The 22717-nt window shown below is 55.2% G+C and overlaps 1 protein-coding gene across 1 annotated transcript in view; it reads left to right on the forward strand.

The window, feature by feature from the left end:
* Positions 1 to 2401: 2401 nt before the first annotated feature.
* Positions 2402 to 22717, forward strand: part of JPH3 (junctophilin 3) — a 55198-nt gene continuing 34882 nt past the window's right edge. Inside the window, exons 1-2 of the mRNA XM_068203170.1 lie at positions 2402 to 3181; positions 18186 to 18963. Of these exons, the coding sequence (XP_068059271.1) occupies positions 2800 to 3181; positions 18186 to 18963 (1160 nt within the window). The 5' untranslated portion in view covers positions 2402 to 2799. The remainder of the gene's footprint in view (positions 3182 to 18185; positions 18964 to 22717) is intronic.

Below are 22717 nucleotides of genomic sequence, written 5' to 3' on the forward strand. Positions count from 1 at the left end.
CATTCTCCTCTCTTCCTTCAACAGATTTTTGGGAATCTCTTTTTCACCAGGTACCATTAAACTTGCTGTTATTTTCAGCACCTGATTTATGAGGAGCAGCATCCCACGTTGGTCACACCTTGATGCCTGCCTCAGATCCCTACATCCCACAGAATCCCCCCCAAAAGAACAGCTGGCTAATAATTATTTGGCTAATTAACATGTAAAACCACTATAACTGTCTAAAACTACTGAGAAAGCAACAGAAGGGGACTGGAATTTCTTTTTTTCCCTGCCAAAATTTTTATATGTGTTTAAGCAACTTCAGTTCTGCTGTTTTTCTTGGAAACTTTGGGAGTTCCCACCCAAATTCTCCCTCTGTGAAAAAAAAAAAAAAGGAAGCTTGCAGTTGCCAAAAAATGCAGCACCTGGAGTGTGGGATTTTTAGGGAAGGACACAATAAAGCCCCCCAGTGTGTAATGGGCACAGTTCTTGCATTCACAAAGGACTCGGCGTAGTTTGAAAAGACATTTTCTGCTGGAAAGAAATGCTTCAGTGGGAAAATTTCCACCCACTCCAGTTGCATCTCTTCCCTCCAGCTCCGAGAGAGAGAGAGAAAGAGGAAGGTTTTCTTCCAGAGGAGGGTGGTGATGTGTTTCCATGGATGGACAAGAAAATGCATTGAGAGAGGCGAACAAAAAAAAAAAACAACTAAGTGGGAAGACACAGCCTGAAAGTTCCCGGTGGGTGGGCAGTGAGGCAGGTACCGAGCACAAGCAGCCTTTCCAGAGGGGATGCACAGCCTGAATTCCGCGCGTTTCTACCACCAGCAGTTACACGGTTTGGTTTTTGTTTTTTTTTTTTTCCTTGGAGTCCTGGCCAGGCTGGGTCTGGCTCAAAACCACCACTCCAGTAACGCTGGTGGCGATGGCAGGATGCAAATCCGAGCCGGTGCGGGGAGATTTTGGGGAAGAGCTGAGTTTTTCCTCCATCGCCCAGATTTTGCTTTATAAGCACTTGTGAGCATCTTTTAAATTATTCTCCAGCAGACCTCCCCCTTTAATAGCGGTGAGTGAATCCCCTGGTGCATTAACACAAATATATCGATATTTGCAGGCACACGGACCCCGCACACGCATCCCGGTGCCAAAAAGATTGGGCACGTTCCGATCCAGGGGGATGCACCAGCGGAGCCGGACCCCGCCTGCTCCAGGGGCACAACGCGAGCCGCCGCCGCTGCCTGGGGAGGATTCCGACATCTCCAGCAACGCCAGGGAGAAAAAAAACCCCAATATCTGCGGAGCGGAGCGCTGAGGGCCTCCCGCTGGATGGGGAGGACCCCGATGGGATGCGCTGTGCTGGAGGGAGGGGAGCGAGGCGCGCCGCAGCCCAGCTGGATCGGGACCCAGCCCGGAGCGCTGCCGTGAATCCCGAGCGCTGCCCCGCAGCCCGGAGCGAAGCGACAGCGCGGCCTTTCCGTCAATAAATAAATAACCCGTGCTGCAGCTGCGGCGTGCCGGAGCCGGCACGGGGCAGGGGCTGCCCGGACACTCGGCGCTGGCGGCGCGGAACGAGGCGTTTGGCCCATTCCCGGTGTCCTCCCACCCTCGCACCCACCCACCTGCCCGCGGGGACCCCCGGCCCCGGCGGGGGATGCCGGCCCCTCTCCGCCCCGCGGGAGCCGTGGGCGAGCGGCGGCGGCGGGGCTGGGGAGAGCCGGAGGGATAAATAAAAACGCGGGAGCATCCCGGGAGGCTGCGGGGGGCTGCGGCCCTGCTGGGCTGCGAGGCAAAGGCGACGCAGTTCCTGTCTCTTTAAATCCACCCTGAGCCCGGCGCCGGCAGCTGAGGCAGAGCAGAAAGCCCAGGATCCTGCTCATTAACGAGCGGGATTTATCCCCGTAGGGAGCCGCCGAGGAACGGCGTGGGGGGAGGCGGCGGGGCGAGCCCGGGCCCCCCGAGCAGCCCGCAGCCCCTGGGGCCGGCAGCCCGGCTCGCCGTGAGCATCCTCCGGCCGGGATGCGGGCTCGGCCGGGCGCGGCCAGCGCGGCCCCCCGGCACTGAGGTTTGCGGCGGGGAGCGGCGCGGGGGAGGCGGCGGGAGGGGGCGCGGGGCGTGCGCGGTGCGGGAGCGGCCGGGAGCCGTGCGGGAGGGCGGCGGAGGAGGCACCGCATTGCTGCTGCTGCTGCCGCTGCTGCTGCCGAGCCCCGCGATGCCGCCGCGCCCGCCGCTGCCCCCGGCCCTGCGCCCCAGCCAGCCCGGCCGGCGGCGGGGGGCTCCGCGGGGGCTCTGAGCATCCTCCCCCCGGGGCTGCCCAGCGCTCGCTTTTTCCTTTTTTTTTTTTTTTTTTTTTTTTTCTTTTTCCTCTTCTCTTGGCATTTGGCCTCTTTTTTTTTTTTTTTTTTTTTTTTTTTTTGCTCCTTTTTTTTTTTTTTTTTTCTCCTTTTCCCCCACCCCCGTTCCCTGCCTTGGATGGTTTTTAGGTGGAGTCGTTTGCACCAAAATCCAATAGCTGCTGCTGTTCTTGCTGCTATTTTTTTTTTTTTTTAATGATCCTGTTTCCACAGCAGGGGAAGAGAGAACTGATCCTCAACATACTCCCAGAGAATGAATAATCACAAGAAACTGGCTTAAGCAGCTCCCTGGATCTGGTGCATGATTTCGATTGAGTTTGATTTGATTTAATTTTTTTTATTTTTATTTATTTCTTTTTCCCCAAGTCATCATTCGCATTTTATTTCCTGCATTTCTTCCTATTCTTTTTTTTTCTTTTTTTTTTTTTTTTTCACCTTTTGGGAGATTTGCAAACCGAATTACATGCATGTCCAGTGGGGGAAGGTTTAATTTTGACGATGGAGGGTCGTACTGTGGAGGCTGGGAGGACGGAAAGGCTCATGGCCATGGAATCTGTACCGGCCCGAAGGGTCAAGGTGAATATTCGGGCTCCTGGAGTCACGGCTTTGAGGTGCTGGGGGTCTACACTTGGCCCAGTGGCAACACTTACCAGGGCACCTGGGCGCAGGGCAAGCGCCATGGCATTGGCATGGAGAGCAAAGGGAAGTGGGTGTACAAAGGAGAGTGGACCCATGGATTTAAGGGACGGTACGGGGTCCGGGAATGCACTGGAAACGGGGCCAAGTACGAAGGCACCTGGAGCAATGGATTACAGGATGGCTACGGGACAGAGACCTACTCGGATGGAGGTAGGTGATGCGTTGATCCCTTCCTGGCTGGGGCAGGTGGGGTGGAGGGTGGTGGGGAGAACCTCTCAGCGGGGTTTGGGTCGGACTCTGGGAGTTTGCAACCTGCTGCCTTGGATCAAGGGATGCTCCCACCCTGCAGGAGAGAAGGAACCAGCCCAGCGTGGCACCAGCCCAGCTCTTTGCCACAGGTAGCCCCATATGTTCCATGGGGTCTCTGGGCGCTGGGTCCTCCCTCCTTCCTCTCCTCAAGCAGGTTTTTGGGATGTGGAAGGGCTGTGCTGGTGGAGGGATGCCCAGCTCTGGCCCAGAGAGGTCGGAGCACGGGGTGGGCCAGGCCTTGGGGACACAACCCAAGTTGCACATGGGATTGGCACTTCTGACTGCACCACTGGAACCTGTAGGATTTGCATGGGAACAACGCGGGGCAGGATGGAGGCGAGTGTGTGTGTGGGGGGATCTGGGGCGGATGGGGCAGCTCCAGGGCTGCCAGAGCTCCCAGCCAGGGGCGGGGGGCTCTGCACCTCCTCCAGCCCCTCCAAAGGCAGCCCCACGCTCAACGATGCCAGGGAAAAGACTTTAATTCAGACAAGAGTCTTACATTCCTAGTTTACGGCTTAATGCTTAGCGTAGGGGCTCAGAGGGATCACCAGAGCTCTTCTCTGCCGTCAACACAGCTTAACGAGATGCTGAGGGGAAACTGGGATTAGAGGAAAAACAAGAAAACCCAATTGGAGCGATCAAACCCACAAAAAATTGCTGGGCTAACAAGCTTTAGGGCTGAACTGGGAGAAACAGCTGGTGCCGAGCTGTAAGTGGCTGTATCATCCTCTCTCCTGGGTTGTGGCTACTTCCACAATCGGAATTGCCACCATAATCTGAGGCAGGCCTACCTGCCGGCAGCCGGGGGCACTGGGCTCCGCTGGCCCCTGGTTTTCCCGGGAATCGTGGCCTCCTAAAGCAGGCTCATGGGTTATTTTTAGGATGTTATGGTTTTCCATACGGCTCCGGTGAGCGAATTGCAGCGTCGGGGAGCTCCATCGCAGCCCTGCCGAAAGGTGCTGCAAGACCTTGCTCTGGAAAACCCAGTTTGCTGCTTTGTGGTTGCACAGGGAGGGGAGGTTAAACCTCACCTGCAGCTGCTTTTCTTGTGCTCTCGCAGGGAGAGGCGGAACCACCTCGGGATTTTTAATGGTAATTTGGTGCCGGTTGTTTTCTCCCAGAGAAAAAGAGAGCTGCAACCTTTTGTTTCAGCTGCTTGGAAGGATGCTGGGGACTGAGCTGGGATGTGCTGGGTGTGTGTTTGGAAGCCATGGATAAATCCCAGCAGTCCTTCAGTCAAAAATAAAGCCTGGGCAGGGAATCGTCGCCGTCTCCCACATCCAAGGCGCTCAGGAGGGGCTGTGGGGGGGTTTCTGCTTGCTCCCAACGTGGGTGCTGTCTCCTCCTGGCACCCAGCCCCTGCCTGGGAGGTTTGAGGGAGGACAGACACAAGTCTGGACTAACTACAGGTCTCTGAGGGCTGGGTGTTGCAGGGCTGGCCCTGTCCCCGGCCACGCACGTGCCCCCGCCCCGGCACACTCCCCATCCTCTGCAGCGCAGCGTTTTTTAGGGAAACCTGGGCAGCATCCCCACATTGGGGTGGCTTAGCAGCAGTTTCAGCGTTTTCTGAGAAGCTACCAGAAGCAAAGAGCTTTTCCTTCCATCTTGTCAGGCCAGCCCGGCTTCCCGGTGCTTGGGGACCCAAAAGCGACGTCGCGTGTTTGCGATTTCGGGAGGAGGGAAGAGGAACAGTGCTGGGAAGGGGCAGGGTCTGTGGCAAAATGCTCCCCCTGGGACTCTGCAAACCTTCCAAGGAGGAAGGAATGCCGTGCTGGGGAAATGCAGAGTGGTGGTAACTGTGGATGCTCCTCCACACCAGCTTCCCCCACCTCAGCTGGGCCAGAGCCACCTCCAAGGCCACTTTCACCAGCTCAGCTCCCAGCACCCAGAGGCCACGTCCCTTTCCCAGTTGCGTGGCTCCATTCTGGGTGAAACCACCAAAGCTGGGCATCTCCAGCCTTTCTGGGCATCAAGCCGTGCTGAACTTTGTGTGTTTGGGTCCCAGAGGCCGCTGTGTGCGGGAGCGGTGGCACCGGCGAGGCAACTGTAGGGAAGGATGTTTCTCATTAATCTATTCCAGTTATTACCTCCAGCAAACTGAAGTATCCAAGAATCCTCGCCCCAGCATCTGTCACTTGCCACCCACAGATAAATATTCATCCCTTGCACATCATTTTATTTTAGCTCCCCAGCCCTGGCTTGGGGATGGGGCCCTAAATGCGCAGCGAGACTCGGGGAGCCCCAGAATCCACGGATTGGCTCCGGTTTTCCCATTCCCTTGCGCAGCAGCGGGGAAGGGCACACCTCCCCCTGCCCCAGCGCTGTGCTGGGAGGGCTGTTGGTGTGACTGCTGGACTCTTGGGCGTGTTGGGTGTCAGGGGTGGCACATGGTGGTCCAGGGGCTCCCGCCAGCCCCGCAGGCGGCGCAGGCAGCGCTGCCCCCACGCGCAGCTTGCCGAGCTCACACCTCCCACGCCGCACACGCCGCGCGCCCCACGCCCGTCCCCCCACGCCGACCAGCCCCCCACGCCCTTCCCACGCGCTCCCTGACCCCTGGGAAGAGCAAATCCTGCTCTCCCAGCCCGGGAGATTCGTGTCCATCCACACAGAGTCCAGAGCAGCCCAGGGAGCTGTGCTGCTCTCCCAGGAGCCCACGCGTCGCCGAGTGTCCCTGGCACGGCTGACACGCGGCCTCCTCGCCGTCCTGCTGTCCCCGTGGCCTCACGCACCCAGACATCCCCAGCACTGCTGATCCAGCCTCATCTTCCTGCCAAAAAACCTCCTGCCCCCCTCCAGAGCGCCTGGTATTACATAAACCAGGCTCCCAAGGATTGCTTCAGTCGGGTGCTGGAGTTGGAGCACTTGTCTGATTCACCCCAGCTCCGGAGTGGGAGCAGGAATTGCTCCCTTGCTCCAGGTGAAAGGGCTGCTTCCACCTGGACCAGCACTGGTGTGAGGCTGGGGGTGCTGGCAGTGGAGCTGGGGGGACCTGGGGCAGTGGTTGGAGACCCTCTTCTGATCAGGTCTGGAGATAGGAGACATCACAGCTGCCTCCTGCCTCCGATACTTTGGGGATGCTCAGTGATTTCACCCCGGGGACAGCTGGAGTTGTAGCTCCAGATTTCCCATGGGAATTCTCTGCACTGGGTTTGGGTTGAGCTGCTGAAACCATCATGGCTGTGGGGGTGGGTGAGGTGGGGTGGCTGAAGGAAGCCCCCAGATCTGTTTTTGCCCTTTCCATCCTAGCAATGCTGTTTTCCTCCTCCTCCCACCTCTTCCCAGCTGAACAACTGGGATCCTAAACCAGACAGGGGCTCTGGGATGGGACCAGCCCCATCCTGGGCGCCCACTGCCCAGCATCCCTGAGGGAATGGGACAGGCTGGGGGTGTCTGTGGGAACCAGCCTCATCCTATTGCCAGTCCTCTCCCCATCCTGAATGTCCCATGCTCCCTAAATCCTTGTTTCTCGGGAGGGCTACCCCGAAAGGGCCGGGCGGTCGCTTGGTGGTGTTCATCTTGTGTAATCTCCGTGCCCACTCACCTAAAATGAATCATCCTTTGATAGGTGAGGGAAATATAATTAGTGTTTGCATTGTTAGCACTGGCTGAGTAGGCAAGTGGGTTTTCTTGGCCCGGGCTGGGAAATATTCCTGCCGTGGAGAGAGGGAAGCGGAGCGCTGGGAGCTGCCGGGGTGGGGCCCTGCCAGCCTGTCCTGCTCCACGTCCCACTTTCCCACCCCTGCAGTGGCACTGGTGACACCTCTCTCAGCAGGTGCACCAGGAGCTACCGACCAAATGGCTGGGGAGTGGTTGAGGAGGGGAAAAGCAGGGAATATTTCCCAAAAGCCAGCATCGAGGGCTGCTCCGGGCGGATGGAGCGGGAATGCTGTGTGGGACCTGCCTGCCTTGGAGGGGGCTGCATCCCCTCACCTGAGCAGAGCCGTGCTTTGGGATGAACCACCGCCAGCCAGGAGGGTTGGAATGGGACATCTTTAAGGTCCCTTCCAACCCAAACCATTCCCAGATTCCACAATGGCAGCGGCCTGGTGCCTCTCCCCAGCCCGGCCTTCCCCTGAGCTCCTGCACAGGGAAGCCACGAGAGAGAGGGCAAATTTCCCTCAGGATCTATTCATAGCACGGATGTCAGAATTACCTTAAAAGTACCAGCTCTTCCCTTGTTTTGCTGCCGGGAAGGAATTGTTGATGCACTTTAAACAGTGGGCGGAAACAAGCAAATACAAGAGCACCCTGATCCTCGATCCTCCCGTTCCTGCAGCACCCAGACACAGCCAGAGCTGCTCCCAACAACCCCCCAGAACCTGATAATCAATTTAAAAAGTCAAGATTTTGGTGATGGAGCATCACACTGTCCGGGTTGGGTCTAGAAGCTGCTTGCAGTGGTTCTAGGAGAGCAAAAACGGAGACGTCAGGAGCTGCCGAGCACAGAAAAATGAATCGAAATACTAAATGAAGATTCTGACCAGCCTCATTAAAAATAAATGCTATGAACTCATGGTAATTACTTCTCTCACTGGAACATGCTGCTTAGTTTCAGGTACAGCTCAGGACAGAGGAAGAAGGATTTTGACCTCGGAGAAAAGAACATGAGACAGAAATGGCCAGACAGGCCTCAGACCCTCACTCCATCTTCCCGAGTCTTTTATCCAGGCTGAGATCCTCCAGGGAATTGTGCAGGACCCCAGCCTTGGGGAGCCCATCAAGCCTCTCTCCCTGGCCCACACCAGAGGCTGACTTCAGCCCTGAAGCACGGTGTTAATGTCATTTCACTGGGGTGGGTTTCTCATGGCTTTGAATGCAAATCTCAGGATATTTGCATGTGATTTGATATCCCATGGGGCTCCTCGTGGTTGGGTGACATCTGCTCCTGGAGCTGAACGTTTTTTTTTTTTTCCCCTTTAGAAGCTCCAGCTTGTGGAATCATGTGATTTTGCAAGATTTTCAGCTTCGGTTTGGAAGCAAGGTTTCCACCCAGGCTATTGCAGAAAAGTCATTCTTCCAGGCTTGGGAAGCAGCAGACAAGAGCTAAAAATGCCTTCTGTTTAAAAATGCCTCGATTTTAAAATGAACCTGATGAATTTTGAATGCTTTGAGTCAGGTAACGCTGACGTAGATGAATGAGCTGTATTAAAGTAGGCATGACTTGGAGATGGAGGGGCTGGGCAGGGTGAGCTTGGGGATTGTCTTTTAGGGGTGAGCACTGGGGTTTAGCATCTGCCTTGTGAGATTTTTTGTCTCTTTGGGTCTGGTTTTGGCATCGATTGAACTCCTGAGCAAGGAAGGATTTTTTTTGCAGGAGTTACAGGAGAGGCTTGATGGTCCTTTGCCCCTGGATTCAGCTGTTTAACTCACAATTAAAGTGTTTTTAACAAAAAAAAAAAAAAAGGGGAGCTTGCAGAAAGCAAAACTTGAAAGGCAAATGTTTCTGTTTTGGGGCTTGATATTGGCTTTTCAAAGACAGATTCTGGCCCTTGCATCAAAAATCCTTAAAAATTGCATTGGGTGCATGAGCATTCCCTAAGAACAGCCACTGCTTTCCCAACATTATTCCCTGAAGAGGTTCCACTCACTCTCAGCACACAGCAGAGCATCATGAATTTTCATGAATGAGTGAGCAGCCAGAGCAAGGCCCCTCATTTTGCTGATTTCCACAAGAAGATGATCACTACAAAGGTATAATTTCCTGCTCAGGGCATCACTTGGGGCCTGCAAGGTGTTTCCCTGGCATCAGTAAGGGTCTGGCAGTGTCCAAGGCCAGGCTGGAGGGGCTTGGAGCAATCTGGGGTAGCGGAAGGTGTCCCTGCCCGTGGCAGGGGTGGGATGAGATGAGCTTTAAGGGCCCTTCCAACCCAAACCTCTCTGTGATTCCATGATTTATTTCACAGGGAATAAATAAACCCTGCTCTTGCCTCATCCCATCCCGGAGCAGCCTCCTAGCACTGATCCACGGGGAGCTCAGGCTCATCCCACCCATCTGAGCACCTCCCACACCTCGGGGGGATGCAGCCCCCAAAACCAGCACCTCCCACACCTCGGGGGGATGCAGCCCCCAAGCCCAGCAGTGTGGGAGAGGCTGGGAATCAGCCCTTGCTCCCGGCTCTCCGCTGGGGAACGGGAGCGATCCCGGAGTTCGGGGCAGGATTGGAGCACAGGGGGATTAAGGGAATCAGCATTAGCCTGATTTCACTCTGCTTTCTGAGAGGAGCACATTGGCCTTAATAAAGGTGCTGAGCAATATCCTGAAGTGGTTTGCATCCCTGGGGATAAAACCTCGTCCTGCTTTTGACCCCAGCTGGTGGTTGAATCCGCAGGGATTCAGCTGCCCTGGGAAAACCGTGGCCCCATTTCACCAGGGGATGATGCCTCCTTGACTTTCCCTCTGTCTGACCAAGCCAGCCCTTCCCACCCCCAGGACAGACAACAAGAAATGTCTTTCTTTGGTAGTTTCCTTTTAAAAGCTGTATTTCCCCTGACTGCAGGACCTGGAGCTTTAAGAGGAATCACAACTGGCCTGAGGGGCACCGTGAGCCCCATCAGGATCAGTGAAGCCAAGATTTGATTGTCTTTATTGTGGGTTTTTGAAGCTTTTCCTTGAATTCTGGCTGGAAAATGCACTTCCCAACAGGTATGGGGAAGCAGGAGATGCAGCAGCAATGAGAAGAGGGAGGGGATGCTCAGGACAGGCCTGGTTTTTCCTGAAAAACAGAGGAACAGAGTTTTACCCCTTGAAGCAAATAGCTGAAACGCCTTGGAAAACTTCAATTTCCACACAAGATTTTTCTTTTTTTCATGTTTCCAGTGAGGGAGGAGCCTTCACCTGCTGCTTGCAGAGTATCCTTGGGACAGGCAATGAGGATATAAATGTGTCCCCACGTTTGGGATGGGGCTCATACCCCCCAGAGGAACATTCTTGCCACCTGTGATTTCCCGGTGATTTTCCCCAAGGAGAAGGGCTCAGCAATCCCTGTTCCGTGCTATTTCAGCCAGAAATACTTCTGTTGTTATTTGCATCCGGAGGAGGAGGAGGAGAAGGAGAAGGAGGAGGAGCAGGAGGAGGAGGAGGAGGAGCAGGAGGAGGAGGAGGAGGAGGAGGCAGATTCCCTGGCTGAGGCATGAGGCTGTAGAAATCCATCTCCTCCCTGCAGCCCCCGGCTCCTGCTCCTGCAGAGCTTCTGGCTGTTCCAAACCCATCCCTGCTCCCATCCCTACCCCTTCCAAAGCCATCTCCTTCCAACCCTCATCCAAACCCAGCACCTCCACTGCTTGATTCCTTTAGATGGAGACTCCCTGCTTTTAGAAGTACAAGCTGACCATGCTGACACGAGCTGTAATTCTTTATTATTTATTAGCCCCCAAACCAGATATCATTCTGCACCCAGGCAGGAGCACAGCAGCCCCTGGCAGCTCTCATCCTCCTCATGCTCTCCTCCTTGCCCTCCGTGCCTCCCTGGATGCCCAGGCCTGGCTGTGCCCACCATGTCTGGATGCACCCAGCGTTAGCACTGTGACTAACACCCATCACGTGTTCCTGCCTGCAGATTAGATTTGCATACTCAAAAATCCATACTTTATGCCTTCCCCTGTGTAAGCAGTTACCAGAGCATATTTTTGGCAAATTAGCAGCCATAGCAGAAGCATCTGACTGTGTTTATAGCGTGGCTTGGTGATGGAAAAGCTTGGCAGGGCTGGAGGGGGATCACTGGCTGTGGATTCCGGATCCTCGTGGTGCTGGACACAGAGAGCGTCACTGATTCCCACGTTCCAAGGTGGGCAGTGCAGGTGGCACCTCCCAGCCATCCATGCCATGCCTGTGGGGATTTTAGGGCAGGGTTTGGGGGGTGAGAGCAGCAGCTGGGCACAGGGCAGGGCATGGAAGTCACCCAGCTGGACACGGTGTCCTGCTGCCAGGAGGGACAGGGCAGGAGGGGTGTCCTGGCAGAAAATGTGTCCCCACGTCCACGCAGTGACCAGGAGGGGGTTGAGGGAGGGGATTCTCCCCCTCTGAAACCCCACCTGAAGTGCTTTTCCAGCTCTGGGGCTTCCCAGTGTGAGAAGGATGTGGAGCTGCTGGAGCAATTCCAGTGGAGGCCATGGAGATGCTCCCAGGACTGGAACCCCTCTGGAGCCAGCCTGGGAGAGCTGGGGGTGCTCCCCTGGAGAGGAGAAGGCTCCAGGGAGAACTCAGAGCAATTCCAGGGCCTGAAGAGGCTCCAGGAGAGCTGGAGAGGGACTGGGGACAAGGGATGGAGGGACAGGACACAGGGAATGGCTCCCACTGCCAGAGGGCAGGGATAGATGGAATTTTGGGAAGGAACTGTTCCCTGGGAGGGTGGGCAGGCCCTGGCACAGGGTGGCCAGAGAAGATGTGGTTTCCCCTGCATCCCTGGCAGTGCCCAAGGCCAGGTTGTATGGAGTTTGGAACAATCTGGGATAGTGGAAGCTGTCCCTGCCATGGCAGGGAATGGGAACAACAGGAATTTTAAGGTCCCTTCCCACTCAAACTGTTCTGGGATCCTGTGCTCCTGTGCTCAGGAGTCCCCATAGAGTCAGGCAGAACATCTGGGGGCACATTTTTCCCAGCAATTCCCTGGGATGGCCAGCGAGGGTGTCCCCATTGTCACACCATCAGAGCTGAGGCTGGCTGAGCACGCTCCAGCCCTCTCTTTTCTCCCAGACTTCTTCCCTTTGGGCTGGGTGTCCCTGAGATGATTTGTGTGGGAACCCTCCTGGGCTCTGTGATATCGAGCAGCTAGAAAGGATATCTGCAAAACTCCCTCCTCTGGTTGGAATTCAAGAGCCCGGCCTAATTATTGCCATCGGACATCTTTAATTAATATGCTGCAGAGGCCAGAGATAAGAGGGGGGCTGAGCACGCCAGGAAGGATCCTTTGTGAGATAAATCAGCAATTTGTAAAACCTAATTACTTTGGCTTGGAGAAGTGGAGGGGCACTTCGGACCAATTCCCCCTCCTCCCTGGGGTTTTGGGGGAGGAGGGCTGGGAGCTTGGGAATGCTGCTGGTGCCCAGCACAGTCACTGGACCAGGAGGATCTGGCTGTGCCTCAAGGATGGGACAGAGTTCCTGCCCTTTGGAGCCTCCTGCTCCCATTTTCCAGGCAAACTTGGGAAGCTGCATCCCTGTTGCTGATGAATTTATCTGACCTGGGAATGTTGACCCAGCGTGGTGGGTGTGCTTGGGTTTTCAACTCAGTGTTAGGGATGGAGAAGGAATTTTTTCCAAACATTTGTTGTCTTCTGAGGTTGGGCTGTGATAATGACACATGTGTGTCCGCTGCCCTCAAAGTGCTACACAGCATCCCAAATTCCTGCTTGGATGTCTCCATATGAGGAACTGGAAGAGGGCAGGTCTGTGCAAACCTCCCGTGGGATTTATCCATTTGTTTGCCAGAGGATTCATCCTGCAGGACACGGAACTGGCCGTGTGGGTTTGGGGAAAACCTGGGAGCAGCCATAAAGCTTCTCCTTAATGGTGTTCCTGGAGTGGGGCCAGAGGGCTCAGTGGCTCCAAAATGCCAAATCTTGGGTATGGACACAGGGGGGAAAGAAAACGCAGTCATTCCAACCCAAAAAATCCTTATTTTTATCTCCTTCCAACATCATGGACCAGGTTTATATCCAAGTGCATGATCCCACCTCAAGCCAGAGGAAGTCCCACATACCTGGGCAGCCCCACATCCTCCCTTTGGGCTTCCTCCTGTGCTGTTCAGACTCCAGCCATTCCTGAGGGAGCTCCTTGGGAGGTTTATGTGTTATAAAGCCGGATTTCACTGGAATGAATGCTGCACATCCCTGTTACCCAGTGGCTGGGCATCACTGTGGGGTTTCACCATCTCTCCATAAGCAGGAAAGGATTCCAGGTCCAGGAAATCCCTCAGTTTGGGACAACAAGCAGTGGTTTGTTGTCCCTTTCCAGCCATGGATAAGAAAGACCTTGTCAGTGAGAGGGGAGCAGTCCTGGATCCCCACAGTGCCTGTATCCCAGAGGGATGAGCCAGAGCTGGAGATGTCTCCTCCCCTCCCCAGCAAAATCCCCAAAATCTCTTTGGCAGAGGAAGGGAAGTGCATGGAAAGGCCTCGCTGTTCCTGCAATGCCTCCCATCCTCTCCATGGAGATCTGTGCAAACAGGAGCTGTGTTGGAGCTCCCCAGCCCAGCTGAACTGCTGGAATGCTGCTGCCTTATCCCTGCTCCCAGCAGGGAATGTGGAGGTGCAGGGTCCTGCTCACTTCCCCCCCACCCCGCTTTGCTGCACGGTGCAAACCCAGGCCAACCCTGGTTTTGGGATTTTGGCATTATGGGGCTACCAGGAGCTGCCCTGCAGACTCTCAGCTCTCTTCCCAGGATGGATTTTAGCCAAATGCTGAGGAAGTGCTGCTCCCTGTCACTGCTGGAGAAGCAGGAATGATGCTTCCCAGGCCAGGGACTTCCTGCTCTCTGCTCTCAGCCCCGCTGCCTCTGGCCAAGGATGGGGATCTGCATGCTCCTCAAAGCCATGGCAATTCCTGCAGGAGCTCTGGAAGCAAGCCAGCCCTGCTCCATGGGGAGTGAGCCAAAAAAAACCCAAATTCAGGGTTAGGAACACCAGTGAATGTGTCCAACAGCACTGTCCCGTGTCTTCTCCCCATGTTTCCATCAATCCCTGTCTTTCCCATGAGCCTCTTCCCTTTCTTACACTTTAACAGTGATTTCTGAAATAGGGTTTTTCTCTCCAATCCATCTTTTGGGATGACTCCAGTTGTTTTCTCCAAGCCTCAGGTTGTGCCTTCTCCTTAGCTCTGCTTGGCATGGACGTGGCCACTTCCTCACCTTTATCTTGATTTTCCACATCCAAGACTTTCTTCTCTCTCTTTGTCCTTTTTGCCCCGTGCAAAAGGGCCACACAGAAGTGGGATGGATATTTGTGGCATCTTGGAGGCATCCACAGGAGTGCCTGCATGGCTGAGGGAAGAGGTTGGGACCTTTTCCTCCCCAGGGATTCTCCTCCATCACGGTGCCTTTGGCTCTTCTCTGGCTTGGGCAATACAATGGGTTTGTGCCAGCATTGCCTTGGATTGCTCCCTGCCTCCCATCCCAAGGCAAGCACGTTCCCCTCCTGCATCCTGACCCTGTGAGGTGCTCAGAACCAAAGTCCTTGGAATTCCCCCTTCAGCACCTCAGCAGATGGTTCTGTTCCATCAGAATTGCTCATTCCACCCCTCCCAGCCCCACCCTGCTGTCCCCACCATGCCATGTTCCTGCTGCACCTTCCCTTTCCATCCCCCAAGCCTGGAGCAGCTGCAGCCGGCCCATCCTGGCACGTGAAGGGGAATATCCTGAAATCCTGTTTCCTCTGCAGGGACAAGGAGTATCCTGGCTCCTTGTGAGACCAAGCTTTGTGCACATATCTGCAAATGTTGGGGCAGAGGTTAAGCTGAGCGGGGCTCGGGGAGGAGCTTAGCAATGCAGATCAGATGGCTCCGGAGCCTCCCGCTGTGCATGGCCAAATCCTGGATGTCCAGGGGTTTAAAACATCACGGAGTCACGGGAAGGAAGGAGCGCTCTCGGAGTCTGGGTGCCTCTGTGTGTTGGGATGACCCCGAGAGTGTAAAAGTCCTCGTTTCCCAGCCCGTGCAGCCAAAGAAGGAGTTGGAATGTGTAGGATCAGCTTCTCAAGGTTGTTTATTTTCCCTTATCTAGAACATTTGTTCTCTGCCCTGCTGAGCTCTGTCCAGCAGGCTGGCCATGGCATTCTGTCTGCCCCTTTGGGGCAGTGTTTACATTTTATACTAGAAATTTCGTGTACTATATTTACAATATAGTGCCAGTATCTATCATCCATGTTAGACAGTGTGTCTCTACCTTAAACCAATAGAAAAGTGTCACCATCACACCAAGACATGGAGGACAAGGAGAAGGAGAAGAAGGCTAGGACATGCCCAGATCCCTCCATCTTGTCCCCTGAACCACATTCTAAAAACCCCAAAATTCCACTTTTTCACCCTGTGTTAACTCAACTACCGCACCACTCAAACCCTTGTGGCTTGTAATTCCTCATACAGAGTTGGCAGCTTTTTCCACGGGCTAAAATCGAAGCCACAGGTGGTTTTGACTTTGTGCCAAGGTCTCCGAGCCCCCTGCCAGGGTCTCGAGCCACCAGGGCAGCCAGAGGGATGTGCTGGACTCCGACAGAGTGCTGCTGGCTGAGGAAGGGCTGAGCTCCCTGGCAGGAAGCTCTTTGATCTGCTGGTGGCCGTGAAGCTGCCCAGATGTCTTGGTGGCCGTCGGGGACACGAGCGTGGCCTCTGAGGCAATCCCTAGGGATGATCCATTCTGCTGCCTCCTGCAGGGAAGAAACGACGCCCATGAAAGCAGAGCTGGGAGTTGGGACTTGCTCCACGGAGCTGGGAGAGGACAAGCAGGACGGAGTGGCTGGAAAATCCACCTGGCCAAGGAGATGCCGAGGAGAGACTGCTCCTGGCAGCTGTGCCATTCCAGGAGCAGGTTGGAAGGCCAGGCAGGGATGGTCAGGCAGGGATGGCAGCATCCCGGGCACCTCAGCCTGGCTGGGGACAGGCACAGGCTGCAGCTGTGACCTGCTGTGACCAATTTGCCGCCAGTGCTCCAGCCCACAGCGCTTTGCTCTGCTCCCTGCCAGTCCCTCAGGTTTTCAGCACAGGGCTGTGATCCTTCACGCTGCTCCATCTGAATCCAGGAAGGTTTTTCAACTGCATGTTTGCCAGAAGATGAGGAGGCCGAGGGACCTGTGTGGGGTCAGGGCTGGAGTCAAGGGATTCAGCCAAGGGAAAGGGAGACTGGGACTTGGGCAGGGTGGGATCTGGTGGATCTCATGCAGGAACTGTTCTCCCTGTGCCCCTGCCCACACTGGCATCTTTCCCTGAAACCCACTGAATCCATCTCCAGGGAAGCAGGAGCACTGTGTGAGGACAGCCCAAGCCACCCTGGGGGCTCCTTGGCAGGGGAACTTGGCGCTCTGGGTGGGAATCTTTCCCCAGGTTGCTCCATTGTCCTGCTGAGATACTCTGGGATGGAGCCAGAAAGGGAAGAGAGGTGCTGCCAGGTGCCCAGGGAATGCAGGGACACCTTGGCAGGCTCTGCCACAGCCACCATCCCAGGCACGGGGAGAGCTGTGGGCGCATGGCACTGGTTGTTCCCCATTCTTGGGGACACCGCAGGGGACAAGGCAGGCTCGCTGCTCAAACCCCCCCACCACAGGACACGTCTGCTGTGCCCCCTGAGCTGCATCTCGCAGGTTGTCCCCCATCCTTCTCCCTGTCACCACCTCCTCGCCCTGCCCTGCCAGTGCCTGCCCTAATCCCGGTGCTAATCCTATAAACCCTCAGTAAATCCCGCCTGCCCCTGCCTCTCCACGTCCCTTCTCCGGGGCAGGCTCTGTGGGGTCCCCAGCTTGGCCCTGCTGGTTTTTTGGGGTGCACAAAGCTGCCACCCCAATAATGTAATGCCATTGGAGCACAGGGAAGGATGCACAAATCCTGGGGGATTTGTTCAAAGCACTAGCAGCTAAAAGACAGCTGAAGCACCCCAAAATACACCCCAAAAAGTGGCCAGGTGCTGGTTTCACACTCTCAGGAAGCAGTTCCTGTGCTCAGCATGAGCTGCTCCAGCCGAGATCCCTTCTCCACTGCTGAGCCCCAGAACTGGGCAGGGAGATTCCTCAGGGAGTGCTGGGGTTGGACTGGCCCGATTCACTCAGGGCTCACTGTTTCAGCAGGTCTATTTTAAGGCTCCCTGGGGCTGGCACAAAGGGAGGTCCCACTGCTGGGAGGTGCTGCCTGTGCCCATCCCAGCTCTTCGCATCCTGGGGCTGGGACTGCTCACAGCATTCCAGCAGCTCCAGGGCCCTGCTCGGAGCCATCCTCGGGCTCCTCGATCTGCCCCAGGAGGGCTCACAGAGGATCACTGCATCTCGAGCTGGTCTGGAGAAGATTAAACCGACCTAAGAATAAAAACAAGCCCTGCAGTTCAATGGGCTGGGATAAGGCCTGGAATTGTGCCAACCTCCGAGCTCCAGGAGGGGATGGGATTAGGAACCCTGAGCAGATTACCACCCACCCCATATTTCGGTGCACAGGGAGGGTGCTGAGGTCCAGCTGGGCCCCCCGGGCTGGGTGGGCTCCTTGTCTCCCCGTTCCCAGTGCCATGGTGGAGCCCTGTGTGTGTTTCGTGCCACCGACAACCAGTTAAGAAACTCCAGGAAGTGCCCACGCAAATGTAGGAGCTCCAACAGGGGCACAATTCCAAGGGGAATATCCAAATGGATCTCTCCCCATGAGGCCTTTATTTCTATGGAGCTGCTTCCTTCCCCAGCACACCGGATGAAGGCACTGTGTGCATAAATAAATGTATTGTTATACATTATCCATCCACTGTGAGATGCCATCGCTGCCAGCAGCATGGAGTGTACTCCTGGATAACCATTCCCCCATTCCACACCCCTGCTCCCTTCCCTTTCACGTTAGGGATTGATCCAAGGGGCAGTTCCTTGATGCCTTGGATGGTTTCTAACACCCCCATGCTGCAGCTGGAGTGCAAGCCTGCAATCTGGAATGGCCTGCCCGGGGAGGTGGTGGAGTCACCATCCCTGGATGTGTTTAAACAAGCCTGGATGTGGCACTGGGTGCCAGGGTTTAGCTGAGGTGTTAGGGCAGGGGTTGGACTCAATGATCTTTAAGGTCTCTTCCAACGTGGTCATTCTGTGAATTCTGTGAATCCAATCAATTTTCCCTCCACAGCGTGACTTTGCAATCCTTGTCCTGGAGATGGGACTGGGATTCCAGAGCTGCAAAGTGCTCCCAGAGCAGTTTGATGCCGTGACCCCACCCTCCGTTTGCTTTTGTCTCCTCTCCGCAGGGACATACCAGGGCCAGTGGGTCGGAGGGATGCGCCAGGGTTACGGCGTCCGGCAGAGCGTTCCCTACGGCATGGCTGCGGTCATCAGGTCACCCCTGAGGACGTCCATCAACTCCCTGCGCAGCGAGCACACCAACGGCACGGCGCTGCACCCCGACGCCTCGCCCGCCGTGGCCGGCAGCCCGGCCGTGTCCCGTGGAGGCTTCGTCCTCATGGCTCACAGCGACGCCGAGATCCTCAAGAGCAAGAAGAAGGGCATCTTCCGGCGCTCGCTGCTGAGCGGGCTCAAGCTCCGCAAGTCCGAGTCCAAGAGCTCCTTGGCCAGCCAGCGGAGCAAGCAGAGCTCGTTCCGGAGCGAGGCCGGCATGAGCACGGTCAGCTCCACCGCCAGCGACATCAACTCCACCATCAGCCTGGGCGAGGGCGAGGCCGAGCTCTCAGTCATCGAAGACGACATCGACGCCACCACCACCGAGATCTACGTGGGCGAGTGGAAGAACGACAAGCGCTCGGGCTCGGGCGTGAGCCAGCGCTCGGACGGGCTCAAGTACGAGGGCGAGTGGGCCAACAACAAGCGCCACGGCTACGGCTGCATGACCTTCCCCGACGGCACCAAGGAGGAGGGCAAGTACAAGCAGAACATCCTGGTCAGCGGCAAGAGGAAGAACCTCATCCCGCTGCGCGCCAGCAAGATCCGGGAGAAGGTGGATCGGGCCGTGGAAGCGGCCGAGAGGGCGGCCACCATCGCCAAGCAGAAAGCGGAGATCGCGGCGTCCAGGTAAGGGTGTTCCTGCCCACCCTGGTGTGTCTGAGCTGGGATCCCACCCTGGGGACTTGGGAGAAATGGGAGTTTTTATTGTAGTAGGGGTGCTGCTGGAGGGAAGCAGCTCGTGGTGGGCATCTGCAGGTTGGTGCCACGTGCACCTCGCTGCAGCCTTGGGCTTGCCCAAGCCTTGGGGTGCTGTTCAAAACAGGGTGGATCCAAGCCCAGTTGTCCCTCTGGTAAATTCCCAGTGGGCTGGGCATGCACAACCTCCCCAAGTGAGGCAGGGAGGTCATGCAGTGTCAACAGAGCAGGGCAGCCTGGGCAGGAGGTGGTGGCACCTTGGTGGCTGTCAGAGGCTGAGCACTGTCACGTAGGGGGTGCTGGGTTATTTATCCCATTTTTCCCTCTCCTCTTGGATAAGCAGAAGAGCTCCTGAGTTTGCCCAAATCCTCTGCCTGACTCACAGCCAAGAGGAACCATCCCAGGGCTGGCCTGTGCTGGGAGGATTCCCAGCTATTTCCATTCCCAAAAGGGTTTTTGAGTGGAAAACCAGTCAAATATGTGACTTCAGCCCTGGGGAGGCTCTGCTGGAAAACAGCAGATCTGGGTACCCTACAATGCCCCTTCTCCCTGTGCAGCCCTCACGGAACTGCTCAGAGATCCAGAGCTGGGATCTGCTGAAAACCAGCAGGAGGGAAGGGGAAAACGAGCCATGTCTAATTAAGTTGAAATAAGGTCCCAGCACAAAGCAGGGCCAGCTCAAGCACCTTGTAGCTGGCTCCCAAAAGGCACCTGGGGCTCTGTGCCTTGCTCCCAGACCAGCGGTGAGGCGAGGAGGAAAAGCTCCTCTGGAGAATTCAGTGCTCTTTGTATCACATTTTGGGGTGGTTTATTAGAGCATGTCATTCCTTTCTGTTTTCTGAGCGAGGGCTATATTTAGCAGCCAGTCTGGGAAAAAGGGCTGGGGTTAGGGGAAAAACCCAGGTACCTCCTCAGCCTCCTGTGCTGGATTAATTGTTGGGTCTGGAATATTTGTATGCAGAGTCACACTTGAAATCTTTATCAGCACGTCTGCCAAGGGCTTATCTGCAATATGAATGAGCCTCCCGGGCCTGCTTTGGGAGCACATTTGGGCTTGATGATGTTTTTGAGCTGATGGTTGGAAAAAAAATTTAAAATCCCACTAGAATGGCAGGTAGGAAGCAAACTGCAGAGGAGTGGGAAGGCCAGATCTTTCCCTGTGGTCTGGGGATGGATGGGAATGCCTTGAAAGGCTGCAGAACTGGAAATGTGGAGCTCCAGTGTGCTGTGGGGTGGATCCTGGAAATGTGGAGCTCCAGTCTGCCATGGGATGCTGGGTCTGGGCACCTGAGCATCCTCAATGCCCCAGTGGTGATGATCCTGGAAGCCCATGAGAGTGGGGTTGGAAGAAATGCTTAATGAGCTCTTGACATGTAGTATTCCACCTCTAATTATGGGAGAGAAGAGGAAAAATTCAAGTCAGGAATGCCAGTTGTGAACACCTCCCTGCCCTGCACTGACTGGGTGGTCCAGGGCTCTGCTGGGGAGTGGAGGGTGGAGGATGGAGAGCTGGAGATGGATGGGATTAGGTGGGTCCAGGGAAGGATTCCTTCCCAATATCCCATGTAAATCTCTGCTCTTTTACCTTAAACCGCTTTGTCTGAAACCTGCAATCCTCAGCTCGAGCTCTCCCCCCTCGTGAGGGTTTTGGCAGAGTCCCTGAGCCTGCAGAACCAGAGCAGAGCAAGGTTTTACATACTGAGATCCAGCTGGAAAAGCTCTCTTATTAATCTTAGTCGGATTTAATTTTAAAGCTTCCTAATGAAGGAACCCTCCCCTGCAGTGCCCACACCAAACTGCATCGTCCAAATGCCACAAAACAGAACTGGGGGAGAATCCTGGTGCTCATTCCCGAGGTTTTGGGGCTCAGGGGTGGAATGTCCCCCCTCTAATGCCAACATAAACTCCAATTTCCTGGCGTGGCTCTGTGTGTGTGTGTATTCTTTTCTGTCTGATCATACTGAGTTCACTCTGCAGCCTTTCCCTTGGTGGGGAAAAAAAAAAAAAAAATATGTGCCCACCCACGGCTTTCATTAAATTTGTAAGAATTCAGTATTTTTGAAAACTCTGCCGCTCTGTCAGATTTGGTTGGAATTGGCCAACACGTTCAAAAGTTATTAGTGTGGGAGTGATGGCATATAGATATATAAACAGCACAATCACAGGAGTGAGCCCCATTTCCTGAGGAAAGTAGGCTAAAAACACAGTGTGCTGGAGACAAGTAAATTGCTTTCCTAAAGTTGTTGGAGTCTGCGTAGAACACAGTGATATCTTCACGTTTAAAGGATTTCTTTTAGGGTCGAGAGGAGATTCTCCTAAATTTTCTTTGCGGTAATTTAAATGGGAGATTTAATTCCCTCTGATCCTTTGGAATTGCTCAGGTGAAGTGAGCGGGGAGGAAGGGATGTGAATGAGGGTGAGGAACTCCTGCTGACAGGGCAGCTGGCCCATCCCTGGAAGGGGTCAAGGCCAGGAGAAAGTTTGGAGCAGCCTGGGGTAGGGAAGGGGTCCCTGCCCATGGCAGGGGTGGGACTGGATGAACTTTAAGGTCCCTTCCAACCCAAATCTTTCCATGATTCCCTGACAGTTTTCAGGGGCAGACAAAGAGGGAACTCTTTCCCAGCTTGTTTAAAGGGAATGCTCAGGGTGTTCTCTGAGTGCTCTGGGAGACCTTCATTCCCCCTCAAATCAGCCAAGAGCCAGCACTCTTTCTGCTGCCACCCTGGAAGGACGAAGGATGCACTGGACACCCCGAGTCCCATCTCATTAGTGCTAATTGACACCTCAGGCAAATTATCTGTAGGCTCTGGTGTGCCATTATCCACTAAAATAAGATACCCAGGCAACAAAGGTGGGCCAGGGAGCTCACCCAGCCCCTGGCTTTTGGCACAGCCACCTGCTGGGGGGGATGGGTGCACAGGGAATGTCGGGGGAGATCAGGGCTGACTCCAGCTCTCCAGGATGGGTGATGGCAGTTCTAAAGCAAAGCTGACAGAGCCTACTTCTCTCCAGGGTTTGCTCTTGCTTCCACAGTTCAAGGGTTTGTAATTAGTGGCTGGGCTGGTTATGGAAAGAGGGACCATCACTAGATGAGTCCCAGGGATGGGTGGCAAACACTTCACTCCTCTCCAGCATGGGGATCTGCTGCCCAGCACCTTAAATAAGAATTCCTGGGAGCAGCCAGTGCCCTGGCTCCCAGAGGGAATGCCGCTCCCAGGTCACTCCTAAGTAATGCTCTCCCTGGCATAATTATAGCCGAGCCTTGCACCAACCAGGAGAAAATTATAATTAAAGCTCCACAGTCTCTGGAGGAGCTGGGCCAGAAATTAGCACAGTGTCATTCAACTCCAGAAAGGGAAACTGGAGGGAAATAGGAAAAGGAAGGAAATAAAGCCAACCTGGCAGTGAGGAGGGGAGGTGTTTGGTCTCGCCCTGGATGCTCCCTCAGGATGCTGCAGCCAGGGCTGACGTCGGGCAGGAAAAGCCCCCGAGAGCCGAGCAGCAAAGTGCAGGAGGTTCTTAGAGCCAAACAGGTATTTTCTTGAGAAAAATGGAAACGCAGCTCAGGCGAACCCAGAGAAAAGCAAAGCTGTGCTCTGAGAGTGGCATTAATGTCCCCACCGGCTCTCCCTGGCCCCGGTAATGTCCCCACCGGCTCTCCCCGGCCCGGGTAGTGCTGCTGCTT

This window comes from Anomalospiza imberbis, chromosome 12 (assembly GCF_031753505.1).
Source record: "Anomalospiza imberbis isolate Cuckoo-Finch-1a 21T00152 chromosome 12, ASM3175350v1, whole genome shotgun sequence".
In the NCBI taxonomy this organism is placed as follows: Eukaryota; Metazoa; Chordata; class Aves; order Passeriformes; family Viduidae; genus Anomalospiza; species Anomalospiza imberbis.